Here is a 24,528-nt window from a genome sequence, read left to right on the forward strand (position 1 = left end):
GCTAGGATCATTCATGGTTGACCTTAAAAAAAAAAAAATTTCAAGATATTTTGTATTTTAATATGAAAATTGATACTTTGTTTTCATGTCATACTCTATTAATGATTTCAAAATGCATTCAAATTCAATGCATTTTGAAATCATTAATAGAGTATGACATGAATACAAATTATCAATTTTCATATTAAAAATACAAAACATCTGAAATGTTTTTTTTTTTTTTTTTTTTTTTTTTTTTTTTATTTTTGTATTTTTTAATATTTTTAAAAAAAAAAATAATAATAATAATTTTTTTTTTTTTTTTTAACAATTTCTGAAATTTTTGAAAAATGGGGGTGGGATTATACTCGAGCGTGGGACTATACTCGGGACGAATCACGGTATATGTATATTATAGGGGCAAGGAATCCAGTTACTACACTGGAATTTCAGTGACTAAAGACAAGCGGTATGTTATTTATGTAAAGAAAAGAGGTACCACTAGAATGTACCTCATTTCTTTTAATGAAACACTTTGTCTTGATTTCAGTGAAGTAATTGGATTTCTTGCCCCTATAATATACATAACTTTTGTTACCAGTGTGTAGTTAGGGGGTGTAGTACCACCTTAAAGAATATGGGTGTTAATGGAGTGAATGGCTCTCATATTTTATAGCATAGTAAAATGAGCACCAGTCAATGATCTGGGCAATTTTTCTGTTGAAAATCAACAAAATATCGCCATAAAGTATCAATTCTGGTGCCTAGTTCCAACAAAATTCATTCCAAGTAGGGGTGTTATTTTCGGGTAATTTTGTGCCCGGGTACCCGGCATATTTTTCGGGTACTTGAAATTGCAAAAAAATAAATAAATAATTTTTTTTTTTTTTTTTTTTTTTAATTTTTTTCGGTTTTGTAGTGTCTCTGGACCTAGACCTAAATGCTAGGATCATGGTTGACCTAAAAAAAAATTGAATTTTGCACATTGTTTTGTGTTTTTAATCTGAAAATTGATACATAGTATGACATGAAAACTACATGTATGTATCAATTTTCAGATTAAAACCTAAAACAATGTGTAAAATCGATTTTTTTTTAAATTTTTTTTTAGGTCAACCATGATCCTAGCATTTAGGTCTAGGTCCAGAGACACTACAAAACCAAAAAAAAACTTGAAAATTTAAAAAAAAAAAAAAATTAAAAATTCCTGCCCGGGTAATAGGATTATCGGGCGGGACTCGAATTCCCGGGACTCACTCACACCCTTAATTCCAAGTTTATTCATCATATTTTTAAATGGAATTCACGCATCTTTTGCAATATTATTGTAAAAAGCTGTTAATAATATTATGAAATCGACTATTCCCATATTTATTTGGACATGAACTTCACTAAAATCAGCTATATGAATATGATTTTTGAGCCTCATTTGAAGTTTAGATTATTTACGATAAATTAAATTCCTCTGTTTTTAGTCCAAAGATATATATAGTAACACAATTTCAATGGAACCTCACATTGCGACTCAGATTTTAAATTGTGTTTTAATTTGTGTCATCAGATCATTAAATTAACAACCAGTAGCAGTTTGTCACAAAGTTAAAAAATTAAATAAAACAAGCGAAATTAAGACAAAGAAGGTATGACAATTAAGTTACTGTGGTATTCTATTCAATGAATTATACTGTCAGGTTTTTGTAAGTGGATACAACGCATGTTGATTTTCTCTATTGCCTTTGTTTCACAAAGTTCTATTAACATTAAATATACTTGAATGCTCTTACAATTACCGGTATTATAAATGCTTTATATAGTTTCTGTATATTATTATAAATTTTCTATAAATGTGACGAGATCAAGGGAAATGAAGCGGATGTCGCTGATAATGATTTTGAGATATTGGCAAAGAAAGTGTTGAAGTACTTCTGTTTTATATATTGTTTTCAGAGGTTGGTAAATTGATGTAACTTCACACAAAGAAAAGACACATCAATTTAGGGTTTTCAGTTTCTGAGCTCTAAATGTCCTAAACATGTGTAAAATGTATTTTTGACAAGAGTCGATATGTGACTCATTCCCCTTGATCATGTCACAAATAACCTACATAATGTTAGCAGCATGTAGACTGATATTGGACTCTGTCATATTGACATAAGCTTAAAAAAGTTACCTTTTCAGAGTCTGAGTTGAGCAAAGGCGTAGCTTGCGGCACGCCATCACGGCGTCTTCATTCAGCGTAGTGATTACACTCCTCCGGTCACCTGACCACCCGCTGGGTGGTCAAGTGGCAACAGATCGTCATAGATGGCGGGCAGGTCGTATCCGGCATCCCTGTTGAGTGTAGGTCTTTGGGTCTTGATCTCTAAGGCTTCTCTGATCTTTCGGTTCCAGAAGTGGTCCTCCCTACCGATAACTTCAACATTGTCCAAACTGATGTCGTGCTGGTGATTAGATTTGTGTTCACCAACCGCTGTCAGAGGAGCTGTGGTTCTAGTGTGTTCTTTAACCCTAGTGGCTAGGGCTCTTGCTGTCTCTCCAACATAGGTGTCCGTGCACTCGGGGCAGCTGATTTTATATATCACTCCACATTTATTGGTGTCCGGGGTTTTGTCCTTGGGATGGACAAGAAAGGATCTTATAGTGTTGACCGGCTTGTGGTAGGCATTGACCCCGTGGTCACGGAAGTGTTTGTTTACAAACAAACCCACGGTGCGGCGATGGGTTCGCCAGTCTCCCCTATTGTTGCGAACCTATATATGGAGACTTTTGAGACTAGGGCCCTCGCTACGGCACCCCACCCTCCCTCTGTTTGGTTTTGTTATGTTGTGACACATTCGTGCTCATTCATGAATACGACATTGATGTTTTCACCACTCACATCAATAGCTTAGATCCAAACATCAAGTTCACTACGGAACCGGAACAGGAGGGCAAACTCCCTTTCCTGGACACCTGCATACACGTCAACGATGATGGTATACGAAAGTCACAATCTACAGAAAGCCCCACACACTGACCAGTACTTGAACTTTGACTCTAACCACCATCTTGAGCATAAGCGGTCAGTCGTGAGAACGCTACTGGACAGAGTTGATAAACTTGTTACCTCCGAGGACGACAAAGAGCAAGAAAGAAACCATATCAAATCTGCGCTTAAAGCGAATGGATACGAGACTTGGATGCTCAAAACGCCTAAGCCTAAGAAGAAGAAAGATCTCAAAGACACTACCGTCCAAACGAGAAAGATCAATGTCCCCCTCCCATATGTCAAGGGTCTGTCGGAAAAGCTGACCCACATCTTCCGTGACCACGGGTCAATGCCTACCACAAGCCGGTCAACACTATAAGATCCTTTCTTGTCCATCCCAAGGACAAAACCCGGACGCCAATAAATGTGGAGTGATATATAAAATCAGCTGCCCCGAGTGCACGGACACCTATGTTGGAGAGACAGCAAGAGCCCTAGCCACTAGGGTTAAAGAACACACTAGAACCACAGCTCCTCTGACAGCGGTTGGTGAACACAAATCTAATCACCAGCACGACATCAGTTTGGACAATGTTGAAGTTATCGGTAGGGAGGACCACTTCTGGAACCGAAAGATCAGAGAAGCCTTAGAGATCAAGACCCAAAGACCTACACTCAACAGGGATGCCGGATACGACCTGCCCGCCATCTATGACGATCTGCTGCCACTTGTCAGGTGACCGGAGGAGTGTAATCACTACGCTGAATGAAGACGCCGTGATGGCGTCGCAAGCTACGTCTTTGCTCAACTCAGACTCTGAAAAGGTAACTTTTTAAGCTTACTACATAATGTTGTACAAAATGGTTAAATTTTCAACTCCAACTTTTATTGACACTGTCTCCTTACTACATTGTATTTACTCATAATATGCCAAATCAGTATGCTCATGACTAAATTGTAAAATTTGTACTTATTTATAATTATTGTATAAACTAATGATTGATTGCAATTTTCAGATCATGAACCTAAATTGACAACTTGCTGTATTAATAATAGTTCTGTACAATAAATCATGCTATTTATAAATGTGCACAAATTTCCAGTATGTGTACAACGCATGGACATTGTTATGGGTTTACAAGAGGAAGTGATCACATGTTTGTGCAGGGCTCGAAATACCAAAATATCCTAGGGCCAAACTAAAATGGTCATATTGGGCTATTCCAGATGTATTCCGCACCCCCTCCCCCCCCCATGGAAGACATTTAAAAAATACAATTCCAGCTGGAATTGAGATGTGTCTAGAATTCCAGCAGTCATTTTAGCAAAGATTCCGGCTGGAGGGTATGGAAGACATTGAGATTAGGTGAAATTCGGCTGCTAAAATAAGCGAAAAAAACAAGAGTGGGGATTGTGAAAGGCCATGATGTGCCTATGGAAGACATTCACATTTCTTAATATTCCGGCTGGAAAATGGACAAAAATACTCCAATTCCAGTAGAATCTTCACTTATGATCACCATCTCGATTAACCTATGAAAGACTTTTACTTGAATTCTGGCTGGAAACAAAAAATGTTCTAATTCCAGCTGGAACCCTATGGAAGACATTTACATTTACGTGAATTCGGCTGGCCATATTAGACATATTACCACAATTCGGCAGTGTCTTCCATGGGTTTTTCCTGACATGCAATTCGGCTGTCAATTTAGCCCCAAATTCCGGAAGTGTCTTCCATAGGGGGGGGGTGCGGAATACATCTGGAATAGCCCAAACTGTTTGAGAACAGAGAAGAGTTACTTGCTGGATGGATCACCTATATGCATTAGTTCACGGAGCAATCAGGTATAATATTTGGTCCACGTACAGCAAATAACTTTTCTTTTAACGGCTCGGTCAGAAGTAAGCATAAAACTATGCATAATGCCAAATTAATGAAATTATATAGCCAGATGGTAGTGAAACTAACAATTTTAATATAGTACTATAATAGATAATTTATCTATTTATTCCAATCCATTCATGCACCAATTCCACTTGAGTGGGAGGGGTGTTGAGGAATTAACACACACATTGTCTAATCTATAAGCCTGGGAAGAATGATGGATCGGACACAATAGGAGGGCAAAGTCCACTTAAAGTAAAGCATGCTTTACCCAAACTGAGCCCTCCTAATATATCCACCATTTTTCAAAAATGTTTTTGGGGTGAAACATATTCAACACCTCTTTCACTCAAGGGTAACTGACAGGTGTATCGAGTAAACGGATTATGATAAGGTGGCAAAATTGAAAGTGTATTAACTATGAAATATTGTGCAATATCATGATATAAATTGTGTATATCGCATATTAATATTTGTATATGGGTTTAGTGCCAGATAGGAATCGCAATAAAAAAAATTATAAAAATGATAGAAATGAAAGAGCCAACATTTGCAATGTGTATGTACACTAAGCCAAAAAAGAAACTTATAATTTTTCACAAGGTCATATCTTAAAATCCTGTCTATCAAAATTAAACAAAATTACACACAGGATTGCCTCAATACTCTACTCTAACCACATGTCACTAACTATGCAGTTGTCCAACTGACACAACAGCAAAATGCACTGACATGCAACACCTTCCTGGACCACATTCACAGCGCAACAGATTTCTTTGGCTGGGTTCCAATTATTCGCATGTGAATGTGATCCCGGAAGCTGTTCCGTGTCAGTGTATTTTACTGTTGTGACAGTTGGACAACTGCTTGGTTACTGACATGTGTTTAGAATAGAGTATTGAAGTAATCCTGTGTGTAATTTTTGTTCATGTACAGGCGAAAAATTGGAACCCAGCCAAAGAAATCTGTTGCGCTGTGAATGTGGTCCAGGAAGGTGTTGCATGTCAGTGTATTTTGCTGTTGTGTCAGTTGGACAACTGTTTGGTTACTGACCAGTGTTTAGAGTAGAGTATTGAAGTAATCCTGTGTGCAATTTTTGTTCATTTTTATGGAGAGGATTTTAAGATATGACCTTGTGAAAAATTATAAGTTTCTTTTTTGGCTTAGTGTATTTTATTGGTGTTTTTACATTCCTGTAAATCCTGTTACATCATATTTACAACCAGTTCTTTTGAAATTTATCTACTTTATTCAACTCACAAGTATTTTGTGATTCTAGCATCCTCTTTTCGTTATATGTTTGAGTAGATATCCACACAAAAAAGAGTTATTCTCAAAATTTATTCTGTAAGCTGTATAATCCCATCTTGATACAAGGCTAATACTGAGTACACTTTTATGAATGTACATGTACACTAGAGGAAGTTTGGGATGAGAAAACGGACATTTTGGTGAGAAACGGCCAAAATGGAAATAATTTTAATTTTCTCATTCTTTTGGATGAGAAAATAATGTTTGTTTTGAGCTCACTGGGGATTACCAACAATCGGCACTTGAGAGCTAAGACTGCGCCCTTGACGTTGATGTCACAACGGTATTTTCTAATTGCCACAGCACAGGAGGCGCTTTTCACTTGCACAATTTTTTTTTAGACAGGCTGTATATCTGGCAATGCTGACTCAACCAGAACATGACAGAACAATTTCAGAGTTATGGCCCATTTTGACATTCGACACCTTGTAGGAAGCATAAGGGACATTAGTCCTGCCAGCAAGACTTCAGTCTTTATCATAAACATAATGACATCTACGGACCTGAAGTCTTGCAGCGGTACATAGGGATGCACTGTACGTTTAAGAAATCCAAACTTCAAGCATCAAGAAATATACCTTGTATTTGTCAGTTTTACCTCAGAGATGCTGTAGACCCTCTCTACACAGTGTAGAAACATCACAAGTAAAATTATGCTCAGTATGATAAATCCAAATCATGAAAATCAAGACATTTTGCAGAGCAATATTTTGACCACTTTTGCACTAAGTAAATTACTCCCATGAAGATTGCAGGTTTTGCCAACTCAGGGAATTTTGAACCCACCCAAAAGATGAGATCAATGTAGATTTATTACTTCAACTTTGTGAGTATAGACTTGTACAGTGGGATTAAAATCATCCACGCACGCCCAAACCCTGGTACAATGGGATTAAAATCATCAGTGCATGCCCAAACTGTCCTTGAGAGAGTTCCTCAGCTACATCCTTAGAGCCCAAAAATGAGCCCACATATTGTGATGTTTCTTATTTGTGGAATAGATCTCAATAGAGTGCACTGTAACTCTAGATATGACGAGTTACAGTTACTGGAACCAGAGAAGATGTAAAAGAAGGAGATAGATCCAGCTATCCTCAAACAAAATATGTGTGTTGCCGCTCATTCAAAAGCAATCACGCTATTTAGGTTTAACAATAAAATACAACAAAAGGGTTCGAACCCATGACGGTGTGATACACAAGTTGCTGCTTACTGGTTTTAGGGAAAGGTCAGTGTCTGTATACCATCAATACCATACCATGCATGCAGATCCTAACATCCAGTTTATTTCAAATAAAATATGACCGAAGTTCCATGGCAAATAATAATTTTGCACGCTTGGTTACGCTTTCAACCTCTACGATTTATGATACAGACTATTTTCAATTATCAAAATATCTTTATTAGGTTTGCAGGAAATGACAGGAAAATACATTAAAACAATAAAATATAGATGATCAAAAATCATCCCGTTTCTAACAAAATCCTAAAACACTCTCCTAAATAATTAATATATATTCCAAAATGGGCGGATTTTTTTGGAATCTTTACAAAACTACATTTCTTTCTTATAGTATCCACGTGCGGTATCCCTGCAGAGCTACATCAGGTACTTAACACACACGTGTCATACTTTCAAGGAATTATCTATAGAAACATTGGATATGGTATCAATTCTGGAGTGAAAATTAATCAACCGTAGTCGGCAAGGCACATCACATCAAAGGCTACTTTCAAGTAGATGTGTAACTACTTGAGAATAAAGGACTATGAATAGGTGCGACAGGATAACCTACGGGATTATCTCAAGGATATAATTCCGTTCTTCCTCCTTCTTTTTCAACTTTCCTGCTGGAACTAAAGGGACATATGAAGTGTTTTGTTGCAAAACCCCTTACATCCACTTGCCCAATTTTCAGGACAAAACAATTACTGATATACCGTATTGTTTGTAATATATGCTCCCCCTCTAATAAACGCCCCCTCCAATTTTTCTGTGAAAAATTGACAAAAATTCCATGCTATATTGAGTAAGCTTAAAACTGGCATCAGTCAGTCTTGTCAGGGACGATCGGTAAATTGCATGGACAAAACCTGTTATGACTCGCACTTCCATCCATTCCATTGCCTAATTAATTATGGTAGAAATTCTTGCTTGATGATGTACTTACGGGTGTAATTTTGATGTATTTACCACAAAAATGATATTTTCAATGGGTGTCGCCATTAATATAACCGTAAATCCCTCTACAGGAGCACCGTCGGGAAATTTAACCCAATTTTTAAGTTTTTTTCACTGACAATTCACCTTCAATAAATGCCCCCCTTTATTACAAACAATACGGTAAGGGGGTTTTCAACAAAAGCAGTTTTTGGCGGGATGCTCATCCTACCCAAGCATCCCACCAAAACTGCTTTTGTTAACGCCCATCAATATATCAGTGATTTTTTTATGTGTTCTCAAAATTGGGAAAGTGTATGTAAGGTTTTTTGCAACAAAGCTCTTCATATAGAGAAAAAGGGAACCGATTCTAGTTTTATTACTTCAGGTTTAAGGATGCAAAAACACATTTCTTCCACGAATATAGCAAACACATAGTGCCACATACTATTATAGTCATCCTTTGTACAGACCATTCTTACAAATGGTATATTCCTACCATTGATAGAATGAACATCAATATCATGTTGATAGCACATGTGATGCGATCAAGCAAAATCAGTTGGAACTCAAGATATAACCAAACAAAGGAAATATTTCCTTTTGTTTCCTGTTGTTTTGGAAACTCTTTTAATAGCTCATATCTTTGGAACTGGTTGTTGAATTTCAGTAAAATGTAGCTTTAAGTGCTGTTTCCTATCCTATAAGAAACTGAAAATTTAATAATTCCGAGTTCCGACTGATTTTGCTTGATCACATCACATATAATTATAAAATAATAAAAGTGAGGTCAAAAATGGTATCACATGATCATGTGATATTGATGTTCACCCCAATTATAAGAAAGGTCTAAAGTCTTATTCAGATATCCTTTGACAGCTTAACCATCGCGTATATGTGTGTGACGTCAAGCGTGTGCATTGGACCTTGTGCAAAATAATACATGCTGGATGGCTAGCAGTACGCTAAATTTGTAAAAGGAAATCTGAATAAAACTTTTATAGAGGCAAAACCAGCATAGCAACAAAGATAATACCACTGTTGGTCATCCCTTTCTTCGAGGATCCATGCTTTCACAAATGAACACACAATTCTCTCACACACAGATTAATTACAATGAGTCAAATTTTGCATTGCATTTATTTTGCATAAAATCTGTTTTATTCAGGTCTATACAAAATATTTGGAATTATTGCAATTATTTCAGTTTGTACACCATAGAAAGTAGAATTCATTAATATGAAATACAAAATAGTGAGCAAATTTCATATTCAAATCATTATTTGCCAATGTGAATCTTGTTTTCAAATACAGATTCACATAATGGCACTTGAATTTGATCCTCAGTGCTCCTTAATAATAATCTAATGTACAGTCAAAATTATAAATTGAACTTAGAAATAACTAAAAACACACACAAAAAATATTGCATGTGTAACAACTAGCCCAAAGCTAGGCACAGAATGTGTTACGGCACTTGACCCATTTTTTTAAACAATGGGTTAATTGAGAAGGTAATAAAATTTAAAATAGTATCCTAACATCTTAATCTAACTAAATCACAACCTTAATGCTAACCCTAATCTCCTAACCCCTTGAGCACTACCTACCTGCCGATCTAACATTGCCTCTGATTGGTCAATTACATAATATCTTCACTTTAATCACCAATCAGAAGGGAGCTTTGCAAATAATTCACCCCAATTTTTTGGCATGGTGAAATTATTCTAACAATGTTGTTGATTGGTCCAATCGGCAGGTAGTTCTCATGGGGTTAAAGGTACATGACCAGATTGGGGTAGATTAGGCAGGGATGCAAGTCCACTTTTGACAAAAAGCCTGAAAAATGGTATGAAAATGACCAGAATGGCCCTAAAACGGGCTGAAAATATAAGAAATTTGCGTAAATCTGGACTACAAAAAAAGGCAAAAGCCTGAAAACCTACATCCCTGACATTGTGTTTTCTACCTCACATTGAGGCCCATTCCCCAAACATATTTATTACAAGTTTCAAATTGCTTTCTAGAAAAAACTTCCTAGTGGCTCATAGAGCGGTCCAAGACTTCTGAGATGGTAATCATCAAACTACCATGTTTTCGTTTATTTTGTCTTAACAAAATATATTTCAGGCCTAAATGTTCACTGAGGTTGAGAAAACTATAGCTTTCAACAAATATCAAAATCTGCAATTTGATGGCGGTGAAGTGGGGGGGGGGGTTGCCAATCTGGCCAAGCACCCTTGATTCTAATATTTACACTAAATCTTTATCTCTTGGGATAGTGCCAATTATTCCAAACTCTTGCAGCACTAAACACAAACCTTAATTTACTTACAACTATGACATAAACGGCCTTAATTTTACTTACAACTACGCCATAAATGGCCTTAATTTACTTACAACTATGACATAAACGGCCTTAATTTACTTACAACTATGACATAAACGGCCTTAATTTACTTACAACTATGACATAAATAATTCCTTTATCATACACGCATCTCATATAGTTCATCAAACATTTCCCCCCTCCCTGTCTATAGCTATACACAATACCATTTAAAAATAAAAATAACATAATCTGCCACCACCAAGAAATGAATTTCAATATATAAATTATTAAAAAAATTAATGCCACCCTGATTGCATAAATACCAAAGAGTACAGACTAGACATGATATTTTCCCTACAATAGGTGTCCTTACATTTTTACAGCCAATATTTACACGTTTTCGTTTATGTTCAGCCTGATTTTGGGCTTTTTAGCCCGGGTTTAAGCTGTTTACAAAGAATCAATGTCATGCCTTGCATTTTGGGTTAAAAATGGACAGAAAAAGACAAAGAAAATTCTAGTCCGCCTTGCCTGGAATTAAACCTAGTGCTTCTCGCACCCCAAGCAAAAATCATACCACTACACCACCAATACATCTGTATTAATTACGGAAATGTGAAGACTATATCATAATATATCGGAGCCACATGTGAAAAGATCCAACATCCAAGCACTGTTTTAGAGTCACTGCTAATAAATGCAGAAGATACATTTCGATTGGAGGTAATGGTATTTCAGCCAATCATCACAACTGTTCTTTATAACAAGATTTTCGAGTGATGTAAATCAAATTTCATGATATAAAACATACAAGTAATAAAAGTAACACTTCATTGAATCTGCATACCATACACTAAACATCACAATTAAAATTTGATATATAACAAACAATTACAGCTGTACAAAATATATAGCAAAATTGAAGAGCTCTTCCAAAACTTTCCCCTTTTAGTCTATACCACTCATGTCATTTACTATAATTTGGGTTGCCATATTCGTTCCATTAAGGTTGGTCTGAACCCTGGAATTATGGAAACTTTCGGGCCTCATAACTGCTTAATTGTTGGTGTAAAGTATATAAAAGTATACATAATCATATTTAGAATGGCAAAGACTTGATAAGTTCATCTGTGAGGTCAAATTTGGGCCAAAATGCTCATTTTTGGCTCAAAATCCCAAAAAACGCTTTTTTTTTGGCCCACTTTTTTTTTGTGCTAAAAATATCTAGGAGCTGTTTTTTAATTTTTTTTGAATTTTGACCAACTTCACCAAAAATATTTTAAATTTGGGCGAAAAAACGGCTCCTTGATATTTTTATCTAGTTTTTAAAAATTAATAAAAAAAAAAATTTTTGGCCGCAGAATTTTGTTTTTACGTTGCACGAAAACAAAGTGGGCCAAAAAACCGTTTTGGGGGATTTTGGGCCAAAAATGAGCATTTAGGCCCAAATTTGACCTCACATATACTTTTATATACTTTAGACCAACAATTTAGCAGTTATGAGGCCGAAAGTTTCCATAATTCCAGGGTTCAGACCAACCTTAACCACCCATTCCCCTATAAGTGCCCAACCAGCAACTTTTATGCACATGAGCCACCATCAATTTGTGCATCCAACTACATGGATCAAACACAGAACCAATTTGCACAGATAAATTTGAAGCAAAAAGCTCATTAACTCCCTAATTTACCAAACACAAACAGACTATGGAAGTGTTTTAATTGCTGCCAAAATTGAAACAAGTGAAAAGTATGTGAAATCACAGACCCCCGGGTATGCGACTTTAACAGACCAGATTTCTGGTCACAGCGGCCCTGAATTCACAGCGCCCCAAACTTATTTAGAGGAGTGTTAAGGTGGTACTACACCCCTGGCAAATTTTGTGCCTATTTTTGCATTTTTCTCAAAAATTATAGCGCATTGGTGACATATGTATATTATAGGGGCAAGGACTACAACTACTGCACTGAAAATTTTATTTCAGCACAGACAACAGTTGTGGAGTTACAGTCAAAGATAAGGAAACCAATATTTGATCAATAAATCAATAACTACCTGTCTTGTCACTGAAATTCCAGTGTAGTAACTGGATTCCTTGCCCCTATAATATACATAACTTTTGTTACCAGTGTTTTATTAGTTTTTGAGACAAATGCAAAAATAGTCACAAATTTATCAAGGGGTGTAGTACCACCTAAGGAGAGCCATGAGGAAGACAACAGATTACTCATTGCATAAGTATACAGCATACAGCGAGAGCACTGAATCACTCTCCTGAGCAAGTGTTTGAAGCTTTTCGCTTTGAAGCTTACGCCCAATGTATAGACGAATCCAACAAGCCTAGTGATGGTCAGAATTCACTTGGCCATTACTGGGTCCCCGGCGCACCAAACTGGTGTTGTGACTGCCCAATTGGGTGGATTAAAGCCACTGAAAAATTGATGTTATATCATATTGTATTGTAAACTTTGATCATTCTTTTGTCTATGTGTAACACGGGTGATGTGATGCAGTTTAAAATTCCTGACAAGGCCGCATCATTTCACATTTCAGGTGGGATAGACCCAGCGAGACCCTGCTATGGCTGCCACTGAGGTGTAGGAATGTGTGAAATTGGATTCGTCTATACAGTGATTTATAGCAACGAGTAGATTGGGAGACGACAGCTAAAGTAGCAGATGGCTATGCAGGGGCTCCGGAAGATGTTAAATATTGGGGGGCCCAATGGTGCCTGGCCAAAATGATGGGGGGGCCCAATGGTACTTTTCCATAGGCATCCCCCCTCCACCCCCCCCCCACCCCGGTTCTGGAGCCACTGCTATGTAAGCCACCACTACCCCACTATCGTACATTTTGGAACACTTTTGGGTCCTCTTACTCTTACGGTGATACTCTCCAACACCACAGGTGGAGTCAGACGAAGAGGAGACGAAGAAGGTCGACTTGCACAACACACTCTCTTCTTCAGCATTACAATGGTGAAGCCAAAACAAATCGTATCATTCATAGTACAGAACCCTTATCAGCCTACATAACATTATAACCATCACTGCCAGAATAACAATAACATATAATTATGAAACATTAAAATAGCATATTATTAATAACAAGCAGGTTGGATTAAAACACTTCAGGTCATAATCTCTTCTGAAGAGTTAGTTTTAAATCTTCAATGTACAATTTCAGTCAAATCTTAATTACAGAACCCTGATCAGCCAACATAACATTATAACCATCACTGCCAGAATAACAATAAAACACAATTATGAAACTTTAAAATAGCATATTATTAATAACAAGCAGATTGGATTAAAACCATGGGCATAATCTTAGTTTTAAATCTTCAATGTACAATTTCAGTCAAATCTTAATTTGGTTATTCTTTGCCAAGTATTATAATATAAACTATTATTAGTAACAATTGTCAGGCATATTTTCTGGTCATTTTAAGCCAAATTAATTAGGTAAAATGAAAGAAACCTCATTTTACTATCTTAGCCGCTGAACTGTGGTGTCCTGTTTCGGTTATGACTTAACTTCAAAGTTGCTCCACTGTCCTAAAACACAATGAACTTGGCTGAATCCAATTAGGTGTAAGTTGGAATGACATGTATAAACATTACAAATATGCCATAAAATTGGGTTTGAAAAAAATTAACCAACTTTATATCAAAAGATCATACATTATGGCTTTAGTAGCATATTATTAATAAGCAAATTGGATTAAGTATCCTTAAAACACATGATCTTTTCTGAAAAGCAACAGATCAGGGGAAATATAAACATTCCAATTCATACAGCAAACAACAACTGCATTTTAACAAGAAATATATAACTTCATGCACCATGGCATGGATATTAAAACTGTTAATGCGGAACAGGGAATAATCATTTAAAATGTTAATGAAGTAATTGTAGTATATATTTTCTCTTACCCGCATATCCAAGATGGCTGCCATTGCCTTGTGCCATTGATGCATTTGTGCACTGTGAGAAAGTAGTGGAATTTTTGTTGTTGGTGCTATTATGTGCCATAAGTGAAAGTAGTGAAATAATGTGTTAAATATTTTACGCAAACACTGGAATGTACTGAACCACTCAATTTCCCCCTTTCAGTTGCATACATAAAATAAGTGGCATAGTCCAAGGGGTGGGACTCATTGCTGCCACACTTAGTGTACTGTAATGATAGAATATCTCCTATCTCAAGATGATAGAATTCCCTATTATTTATTTTATTTACAGTTTGATTATACAGGGTAGCCTCATCAGCACTTAGTGCTGCTCTTCCTGAGGGCCCTGTTCTAATTACAAAGAGTCAAATATGCTAATTACTACACAATATGTTATAATACAATTATATTAAATGTACATTTAACAATTTGTAATCATTCCAATTTTTTCGAACAGTAGCTTTTCCAATGTAAACGTAAAAAACCACAAGCCTCTTTTTCTTATTCATATTTTTTTTGGCTTGTCACTTTTTCGAACTGTGCGTGGTTTAACTTGAATTGGTAGGCAGTCTTTTCAAAAAAAGTTTTAAACTATTGGTATATATCTATCAATTTTGGACCCCCAACCATCTCAACAAAAGCAGGCTATACCACTGATTAGCTATGGTTTTATTGTTGCTTCAGCGCTAAATGAAGATATACAGTATATTAATGAAGTAATCATGACAATGATTGTTCAAATTTACTTCATTTTATTGTGAAGCAGGATATTTTAGAAGTATCAATTTTCACAATTGTTCATTTTCTCACACAGCTTTGCAGTTTTTTGTATGCACAGTTTCAAGCAGATACAAATCAAAGTCTGTGGGTCAAAAATATATTCTCTTTTAAACGTGCAACTCCTCCTTTACTTTATCAGCCAAGACATCACTGTAGTCACCCTTTACACGTTTGTTTTCAGGATCAAAAGGCAGTTTGACATGCGCCATCGCTGGATATAACTCTCCCATTCTGTCTATCTGGTATTCGCCTTCCTTCACGTAGGCATTGGTCACCTTACCGCCATCTGCACGCTGGATGTAACCATATCCCATATTTCTCTGAAGATCGAAGCAGTACGCTCCCCGACGAATGAAACCGACAATCTCACCATTGCGATAGATGGTTTCAAGGCCAAGGATTGGGCCGTGGGGTCTGTGGAATAGAGAAATTACATTGTTATTTCTCAGTTAAGCTAGAAAAAAAATGGTTCTCGAAACCACAAGCTTTCGCGATTACCATACCAACAGCGTGGCTATGATCCAAGTTTGATATCAAATTGGATCGATTGAGCCCATATTTATTGGTCGAGCTACGAGTTTCAAAATATTGGACGAGACTTAGTCGAGACCAATATTTTAAAAACACATAGCAAGACCAATAAATATTGGGCGCAAAGCATCCAATTTTATCATTATTATGTTTTGAATCCAATATTTTCATACACTTGGATTCATCAAAACATAATAATGGTTGCAATTGGGGTTAAATTGTTCATGTGAAAGCCCTTTATTCATTTACAAAATCTTCTGCTTCTGATACAAAAACAGCAAGTTCTTGAATAATTCCACAATTTGAGAGGCGAGATGGTAAACATGTAGTCTTTCATGTGAAGTAAACAATTTTATGCAGTAATATCAGAACAAGCTTGAATTTGACACAAGAAATTTGCCTCTTTTATTACTTCACTGCATAGCTCTCAAATTATTGCAGACATAATATAATGTTGTCCCCTTTGCAAAAAATTGTATGTGTGTGCAACCAGCTTAAAGATGAACTGCTGCAAAACTGCACATGTGTGTTTTGGGGATTCCCCATTTTGTGATGTCAGCCTGAATCAAGTTTAAAGGAAAGTAAATAAACATTTTTCACCCAAGGATAAATATTCGTCTATATTTTCACAATTCCAGAGATCCCAGGATCAAATTATGAGAATGTGATTTTTTCTTCCTGGGCCAACTTGAGAGAGAAGAATAATCTATACTGTGCCCAAAAAGTATCTGAACACTTAAACAAAATCAATATCTTATAAACACTATATCTAAATTGCAAAATAAAGTAGTTGACAGATGGAGAATTTTGTTCTGCGTACTTTGATACCTTATTCGACACAATGCGATTTTATTCCACTAAGCTATACTTATTTGAATGCCAATGACTACCTGTCAATCTAACATTGCCTCTGATTGGTCAATTACATGATATCTTCATTTTAATCACCAATCAGAATAGAGCTTTGCAAATAATTCACCCCAATTTTTTTGCGTGGTGAAATTTTTCTAACAATGTTGCTGATTGGTCCAATTGATAATGAAAACTTCTTTTTGGTTAATTGGCAGGTAGTTCTCATGGGGTTAAGAAACTACTTTTGTTTAAAATGTTTGGTTACTTTTTGGCCGCAGTATATACTTAGATCTTGTTATAAGATGAATAATACAACTTACTGGTCTGTGGTGAAGCATACTATTTTCTTCCTGATACCATCAGCCTTTTGTTTTTCTATAGCTTCCCTACCCAGGAATGGTGTGGATTTCTTTAGTTTACATGTGAAGGCAAGACCTGCTTCAAGTGGTGTGTCATTAGATCTAAGATCAGCATGCCAATGTCGGTAACCTGAAAAGTATGAATAATATTTAGAGACAAAATTTTAATAGCTACTGTTTGGTTAAGTCATTTATCATCCCCTAACGATACAAAGCTACAATGAAATGTTGGTACACTTGGATTTGGACAGACATCTCCCCTTTCTCTCAATGTTGAATCTAAGCCACATTGCCATCAACTCCATCAATTCTCCCATTATTGATTGAGGGGGAAGGGTGAAAGTGCAGGGGGAGGTCACCGGCTTCAAGTAATGACCACTGCATCCAGATTGTGGGTTAGAGCCCCGTGACACCATTGTGTGCCCTTGAGTATAGACTAATCCAACGAGCCACGTGATGGTCAGAATTTAGTCTGCCATGACTGGGTCCCCGGTGCACCAAACTGGTGTTGTGACTGCCCAATTGGGTGGATTATAGCTGCATAAAAATTGATGTTATGTTGTATTGTGTTGTAAGCTTTCATCATACTATTGTCTACGTGTAAAACGGGTGATGAAATACAGTTTAAAATCCCTGCCAAGGAAGCATCATTTCATATTTTTGGTGGGATATACCTGATGGGGACCCAGCTATGGTTGCCATTGAGGTGTAGGAATGCATGAAATTGGATTTGTCTATAGCACATTATCTCGATTACTCCTATCCAATCAGGTGTATCAATGGGAACCTGCATTCTTAAATGCTGGAAAGTAACAAACTCGCTGATGTGGAGGAGATGTGGGGATCCCCACACAGCAATATTTTACAGTGGAGTTTCTCGGAAGGGCTAACAAAAAAAGTGCACTGCATGTGCATAACATTTGTGTCAACCAAATTTTTCTTTTATTGTAAGTAATAATACAAATAAACCACTTACCCTTTTCCATACTAAGACTCTCAATGGCCCTGTAACCAGCATTCACAATGCCATGTTTAGCTCCTTCTTGCATCACAGCCTTATAGACAGGCACAGCCGACTCATTGGGTATGTGTAACTCCCAGCCAAGCTCACCGACGAATGTCAAGCGTAGCGCCCTCAACGTATGGCCAGCTAAGGTAATGATCTGATGTGTAGAGAATGGAAAGTTCTCGTTGCTTAGGTCTGTGTTGGTGAGGGCTTGCAGTATGTCACGACTGTATCAGAGACAAACAAAATGAGAGCAAAAATGAGGTAAATATTACGACTTATTACGAGTTTACAACCTATTATTTAAATCTTAAAAGCTTCGGTTAGTTTCATAATTTCAAATTTATTCATAATACACATAAAAACAGATATATTGAAAAGGAAAACAGTTAAGGCCAGACAGGAGGGTTGAAAAGGCAAAATGACCGGGCTCAAACATCCACAGGCATATTGTACAACAGCACATTACGACAAAATATTATTGCAGGCTTATTACTTATTACGACCTACTTCTTAAATCTTAAAAGGTTCTGTTACTTTCATAATTTCACATTTATTCATCATACACATAAAAACAGATATACCTAAAAGGAAAACAGTTAAGGCCAGACAGGAGGGTTGAAAAGGCAAAATGGCCGGGCTTAAACATCCACAGGCATATTGTACAACAGCACATTACGACAAAATAATATTGCAGGCTTATTACTTATTACGACCTACTTCTTAAATCTTAAAAAAGCTTCTGTTACTTTCATAATTTTAAATTTATTCATAATTTATTCATAATACACATAAAAACAGATATATTGAAAAGGGAAACAGTTAAGGCCAGACAGGAGGGTTGAGAAGGTACAATGTACAGGCTTAAACATCCACAGGTATACTGTACAACAGCACATTACGACAAAATATTATCTCACCTCAGAGTTCTAATACTTATTTACATTGAACAGGGCTGTGAGAGACCTCAGACCAAAAAAAGAGGAAAATTACTATAAAAAAAAAGAAGCTGAAAACAGCGTAAAAACACCAAATATGGGCTGGAAAAAAAAATGTGTACATTTTGGCACTAAAAAAAGCTGAAATCGGCTTAAAAGCTGAACTCTCACACCCCTGATTAATGGGATTATTTATTGCAAATTCTCACCACAAAGCTTACACCTATGTCATGATGACTCTGCAAAGCAACAGGCAACCCTGTGATACTGAGAACTTATTTGATAAACTAAATTTGGTCATTTTGTAATCGCTGCCACTTTGAATACTTATAATTGATTGAAACTGCCTATGCCTTAAAAGGCACAGGCATCTACGTGATAGTGATGTTGCCCTCAAGTGGGAAAAATGAGAAGGTTGGGTCAGTCAGTCGTGTTTATTTTAGGGGGGGGGGGAGTTATAAATCTTGTTTGCATCTTTACAGGGGTAGACACATGTATAATGGTATTAGAACATCAGAAAAAAGGCTTACAAATGGCAAGAAAAAACTCGTATTATTTGGCTAATTTGAATTTAAATATATGTACATTGTAAATAGCACCCTCAATTTGCAGTTTATAGAATAAAAAATATTACAAAAAAAGCAGAAAAAGATGAATAATTTGATATAGAACAAAAAACCTATATTAAACAGAGATAAAAAATATGTGTATATTGAAAAATTTAACATATTATATTTTGTTATAAAAATTAATAAATGATCAAACCAAACAACCGCGAGGACAGATCAATGGGAATATCATATATCAGTGAACTCCTGAGCGAAAGGTAGATAAAATCCGCTGTACCTTTTAAATAGAGGAACTAGTAGATGAGCCCCCCAAAAGGGCTCAATCACTCTCTTGACCTTTGATCATTTGACCTGTGTCAGGTCAGATGAGGTCAGACCTATTCATACTGTGGATACCTCTTGGGTCCCTGAACACTCAGCATACACAAATCTGTAGAGTGGTCCAGCATCCGGCAGTCAAACTTCTGGTCCTGGATGGCAGTGTTGATGTGCGTCAAGCTGTGTTGGGAGTTGCCTCCACCAGCGGCCACATAGAAGCCACGTCCTTCAAAGGTTGGTTCCAGGGGTCCACCAGCACCAGGTTGGATTGGACTGACTGTTAGGTCACTCTCAACACCACCAAATTGATTCAGCATGCAGGTGTATGAGGTAGTACCTGCAGTAGACAAAATATTCACAAATAACTTGATTAAGAACAAGAAAACATATGGATATTTGGTCGGATTAAATATATGCATATAAACAGTATTGGGTTCAGATACCAGAAAGCATGAAAAGAATATGAGGGTGACGTAATTTTTCAAAATACCCCCGTCATATGAATGAATGAAAGTGGACATAGGATATGAACAACGTGAAAACCCAAGCCTATAAAAAAATTTCGGCAGGCATAAGAAAATCAAAAACATTTTGCTTAAATAGATTTACCGTATTCATTCCAATAAGCGCCCAGGGCGTTTTATAAAGACAATTTGGGTGCATGGGCGCTTATTTTTTACCTGCTTTACCTAATTTTTACGTAAGGGCCGTTTATTAGAAACAAATTTACCTATGTTATAATAGGGTCCCGAGACTTTCTAGTAGCTTTTCTGATGCAGTAAATGTATTGCAAGTTTACACAGGACTTCAAATCCTCAAGCTATTTCACTGTATCAACATCTATCAGTTACTTCAACATTAATGGTACCCTTTAGCAAATTGAAAATACCCTGGGTGGGCGCTTATTGACATGTTGAGCAAACAGCTGGCATAGATGTTTATTTATTTTTGGCTATATTCACATTGATAGTCTCTTTTGTCATCTGTCATTCATGTACTGTAATATATATATATATATTCGCAAGCAGTAATTTGTTGCGATTTAGAGTAAGAGAGACATTTTTGCGGATGTTATTTTCGCGATTGCCAAGTCCTGCCCTATACTTGTAATACATTGTTGCATACATTCATAAGGTGTTATTTTCGCGGTTTGAGCTCCAATCGCGGAATTAAACCCCAGCAAAATGTTCCCCTTTTAGAGTAATATTACGCATTTAGAGGAATATGATTAAATGATTTAGGGTATTAAGTGTTTGCAGTTATGCCATTTAGGGTGCACAAATTGCTACCAACAGTTTTGGCATTTATGGTCTGTTTTGCAAGCTGATTACCGTGCATGGGTAGCACTTTCATATAGCGCCCACAAGACTAGAAGTCCTAGAATTTAAAAAGCATCAATTTATACTCACCATCAGCCTTGGTCATGTCATTTGTAAAGATCCAGTCAGCAGCTTTCTGGGCATCAGGACCAACCAGGTAGAATTTGCCAAAATAAGACATGTTGAAAGCTGCTGCATTGTTCCTGGTCGCTAGACATTCGTTACCAATCTGGTTCAAGGAAGGAATTCAAATCATAGCAAAAAAAGGGAATTAGTTATTTCAGGTAAGTACCAGAGAATTTGATAAATGATTGAATACTAACTGTATGACGGCACCAAAATGAATAACAGAAAGGTGTCGTCCCTCTATTGAGTATCGGGGTATGTTTTGGAAGGGAGGAAATGAAGTTTTATTATGAAGAGGACTATGTGTTGAAGAGGGAGTTGAAACTTTATTGATGAGCATTGAGCAGTCAATGCCCCGACCAGCAAGGCTGCATGATGTATCAAAACTACAGGTATCATGCAGGTATGTGTGATTATGGACAAAACGGCCATATCAATTTGTAACTTATGGCAGGGTCTTAGCTGGAAATTGAGGTTTGCCCATCATTTGAATAAAATTGCCTGTCCGAATTTGACCTTCAAAACTTTTACCATACTTCTACAGCATATTCGGGCTTCAAAGAGTTCAGATATTGTTGTTATGGCCTTGGTTTGCAAATCTGGTCTACTAAAAAGGTCAACAGCCTTTCTTAACACCTACAATTATAATGTAGCATCTGTCAAAGGCATTCATTTTGCCCGTCCCAGGAGCAAACTTACCACAGGCAGATGGGTGACTAGCTTAAGACACTGACATAAGGTTCTCCTTCTATGTAGAGTACATGTTATCAGAAGGTTTTTTTTATATTTTTTTTTTATACTATTAAAATACATATTTGTTTCGTATTGTTCAGTGGGTACAACAGTTTCAGGCTATTAGCTTTTCATTAAATAAACTTTGAACATATTTAAAAATAAATACACTTACAATATCATGATGGCGTGGGAAATCAAAGGTGTAATCATCCATTAGTCTCTGCTCATACTCGTAGTTGGCATTCTTCTCAATGCCGTAAGATCCATAATAGTCATACTTCAGCACCTACACCAAAAACAAATTCATATTCAATTATCAACAAACAATAGTTGTTTAACGCCACTACATTTAAATAAATAAATTATTGTCAGGGTTATAGCTAGCCCAAGTTGAGTGCCGGCTAATTTTACTATCCAATTAGAGGGCTGGCTCGGGCGCAATCTTTTTAGCGAACACAAGGGATCTGGGAATACGCTAGGCCCAAAATCATTTGGTTTTTTACTCTTTTTATGATGAATAAAACATTTACAGTGGGAAAAAAAAATATATATTTTTTTTAACCCTGATTGTTGTAGTGCCTAATTTTTTTCTTCAGAATTATAATATCCATGAAATATAATACCGAATCTTTGGCCAATTAATGTCATCATATGGTATACTGTTGGAGGAGTTTTAAGACAATTCTTCTATTCAAATCAAACCTGTTAATTTTTAGCTGAAAACAATGATATTTTGACAATTTCTACCAAAATAAATCACAGCTAAGCTACTGCTCACATGGCCACATGAGCATCTGCATATCATTATAGGCTTATTACTATCATTATAGGCCTACTGCATTATAACAGGAGGGTGAAAGTGCATATAGGAACAATGCCAAAAACTACGTCACGCCGGTCACGCTATTGTTCGAGTTAAACTACATCATTCGCCATTTTGTAAATATTAACGCATGATCGTTGCTTTGAAGTTTCCACCGGATAGTCTGTGGATAGCGCAAGAGCATGCTTTGACGATGCGCAAAAATATGAATATCATGAAGATGTTTAAGATTGATTCTTAGAGGTTTCAAAAAGTACCGTCATATTGCATAGATTCATCAAAGAATGGTTTGAAGTACTAACCTTATTTAGTAATTTTAAAAATCGGAGAATTTTACAAAATCAATGTTTTTACCTGTCGGTATTACAACTCGTGAAACACATTAGTGATGTGCCTGGGTGACCTAATCTACTAACCTTTAACGTTTCCTCTATGAACTCTAACCCTCCTGCAATATGGCGCCTATTGTCTAGAGTTAAACTACATCATTCGGTGTGTTACGTAATAGCTACGATGCCTATCCCTTTATATCCCTGATTATAATATCTACATGTACCCTACAACATTTATAAATCGCTCTGGTAAGCTTAGTACTACTAGATCATAAACAAATATGGCATATCCAACAGATGTCGAGTATAATGAAATGCTGAACTGAACCAGGTGTTTTAAATTCCAGAGACATTCTTGAAGTGTAGACATTGATGAGATTGAGAAACCTCGGTCCATCTCATCTATCATCTCAATTTGAATTTGTTCATGATAGTCATATACATATTACCAGGAATCATACAGACCTGAAAGTAACTGACCATTTGTGAAAAAAGAGGAAAATGCTTTAAAAAAGAGGAAAATAATGCAAAAAAGCTCAAATTGAGCCAAAAAATAACAAATGTGTAAATTTCAGGAATAAAAAAAGAGGAAATCAGCTAAAAAGAGGAAAAATTTCAGGTCTGATTATACTTTAAAGTACTCTTGCGCACATTCCATGCCAGAGCTGTTAATACTTGGCAAGGAATTGCACCTAAAATCCGCAAAGAATTAAATAATATGTGTTTGTATCAATTTCAAGCACAAACAAATATTTCTGCTAAATAATTTGATTCCCTTATTTTCCCTAATTGTTCTCAATGACAAAACCTCATATGTAACGATTTTGCCATTTTGTGCGAGACGCAAATAATGGTTAAAAATTAACAGGATTTGCATAGAAAATGGTCTCTGTTATTTGGTTATTTAGATACACTTATGCAGTTTATGGTTAAAAGGGAAGCACCAGAAGGTGTGCAGTGATGCCAACGCCGCGCCTTAGACGCACAATTGGGCTACTTGGCGATCACTTGCCGCTACTCAAAAAAGCATGCCGCTACTTGCCTAAAATCATGGCTACTTTTGCCAGTCCCAGGCCGCGGCAGTAGAAGTTGATGTATTTTCCTTTCAATTTAGCCCGGTTTTGAGTCTCTAGAGCTCCAATTTGTAATTACAGTGGGTTTTGTGACCATTTATTGATCGGTCAGTAACTTACCAGTAAGTACCGGAAGTTTTAAAGTCAAGTGCTTTTCCGCCCAATTGGGTGTATTG

The 24,528-nt window shown here is 36.5% G+C and overlaps 2 protein-coding genes across 3 annotated transcripts in view; one reads left to right on the forward strand and one right to left on the reverse strand.

Moving 5' to 3' along the window:
• The window catches only part of LOC140137575 (histamine N-methyltransferase-like), a 93,456-nt gene that overhangs the window by 31,730 nt on the left and 37,198 nt on the right, over positions 1 to 24,528 (forward strand). The gene's annotated exons all lie outside the window — the stretch shown is intronic.
• The window catches only part of LOC140137574 (sarcosine dehydrogenase, mitochondrial-like), a 56,021-nt gene continuing 40,924 nt past the window's right edge, over positions 9,432 to 24,528 (reverse strand). For both annotated transcript variants that reach the window (XM_072159293.1, XM_072159294.1), the window contains exons 13-18: positions 22,297 to 22,410; positions 21,354 to 21,492; positions 20,023 to 20,281; positions 18,090 to 18,346; positions 17,075 to 17,243; positions 9,432 to 15,785 (exon numbers count right to left, since the gene is read on the reverse strand). In XM_072159293.1, the coding sequence (XP_072015394.1) occupies positions 15,479 to 15,785; positions 17,075 to 17,243; positions 18,090 to 18,346; positions 20,023 to 20,281; positions 21,354 to 21,492; positions 22,297 to 22,410 (1,245 nt within the window). In that variant the 3' untranslated portion in view covers positions 9,432 to 15,478. The remainder of the gene's footprint in view (positions 15,786 to 17,074; positions 17,244 to 18,089; positions 18,347 to 20,022; positions 20,282 to 21,353; positions 21,493 to 22,296; positions 22,411 to 24,528) is intronic.

Source organism: Amphiura filiformis, chromosome 17, assembly GCF_039555335.1.
Source record: "Amphiura filiformis chromosome 17, Afil_fr2py, whole genome shotgun sequence".
Lineage (NCBI taxonomy): Eukaryota > Metazoa > Echinodermata > Ophiuroidea > Amphilepidida > Amphiuridae > Amphiura > Amphiura filiformis.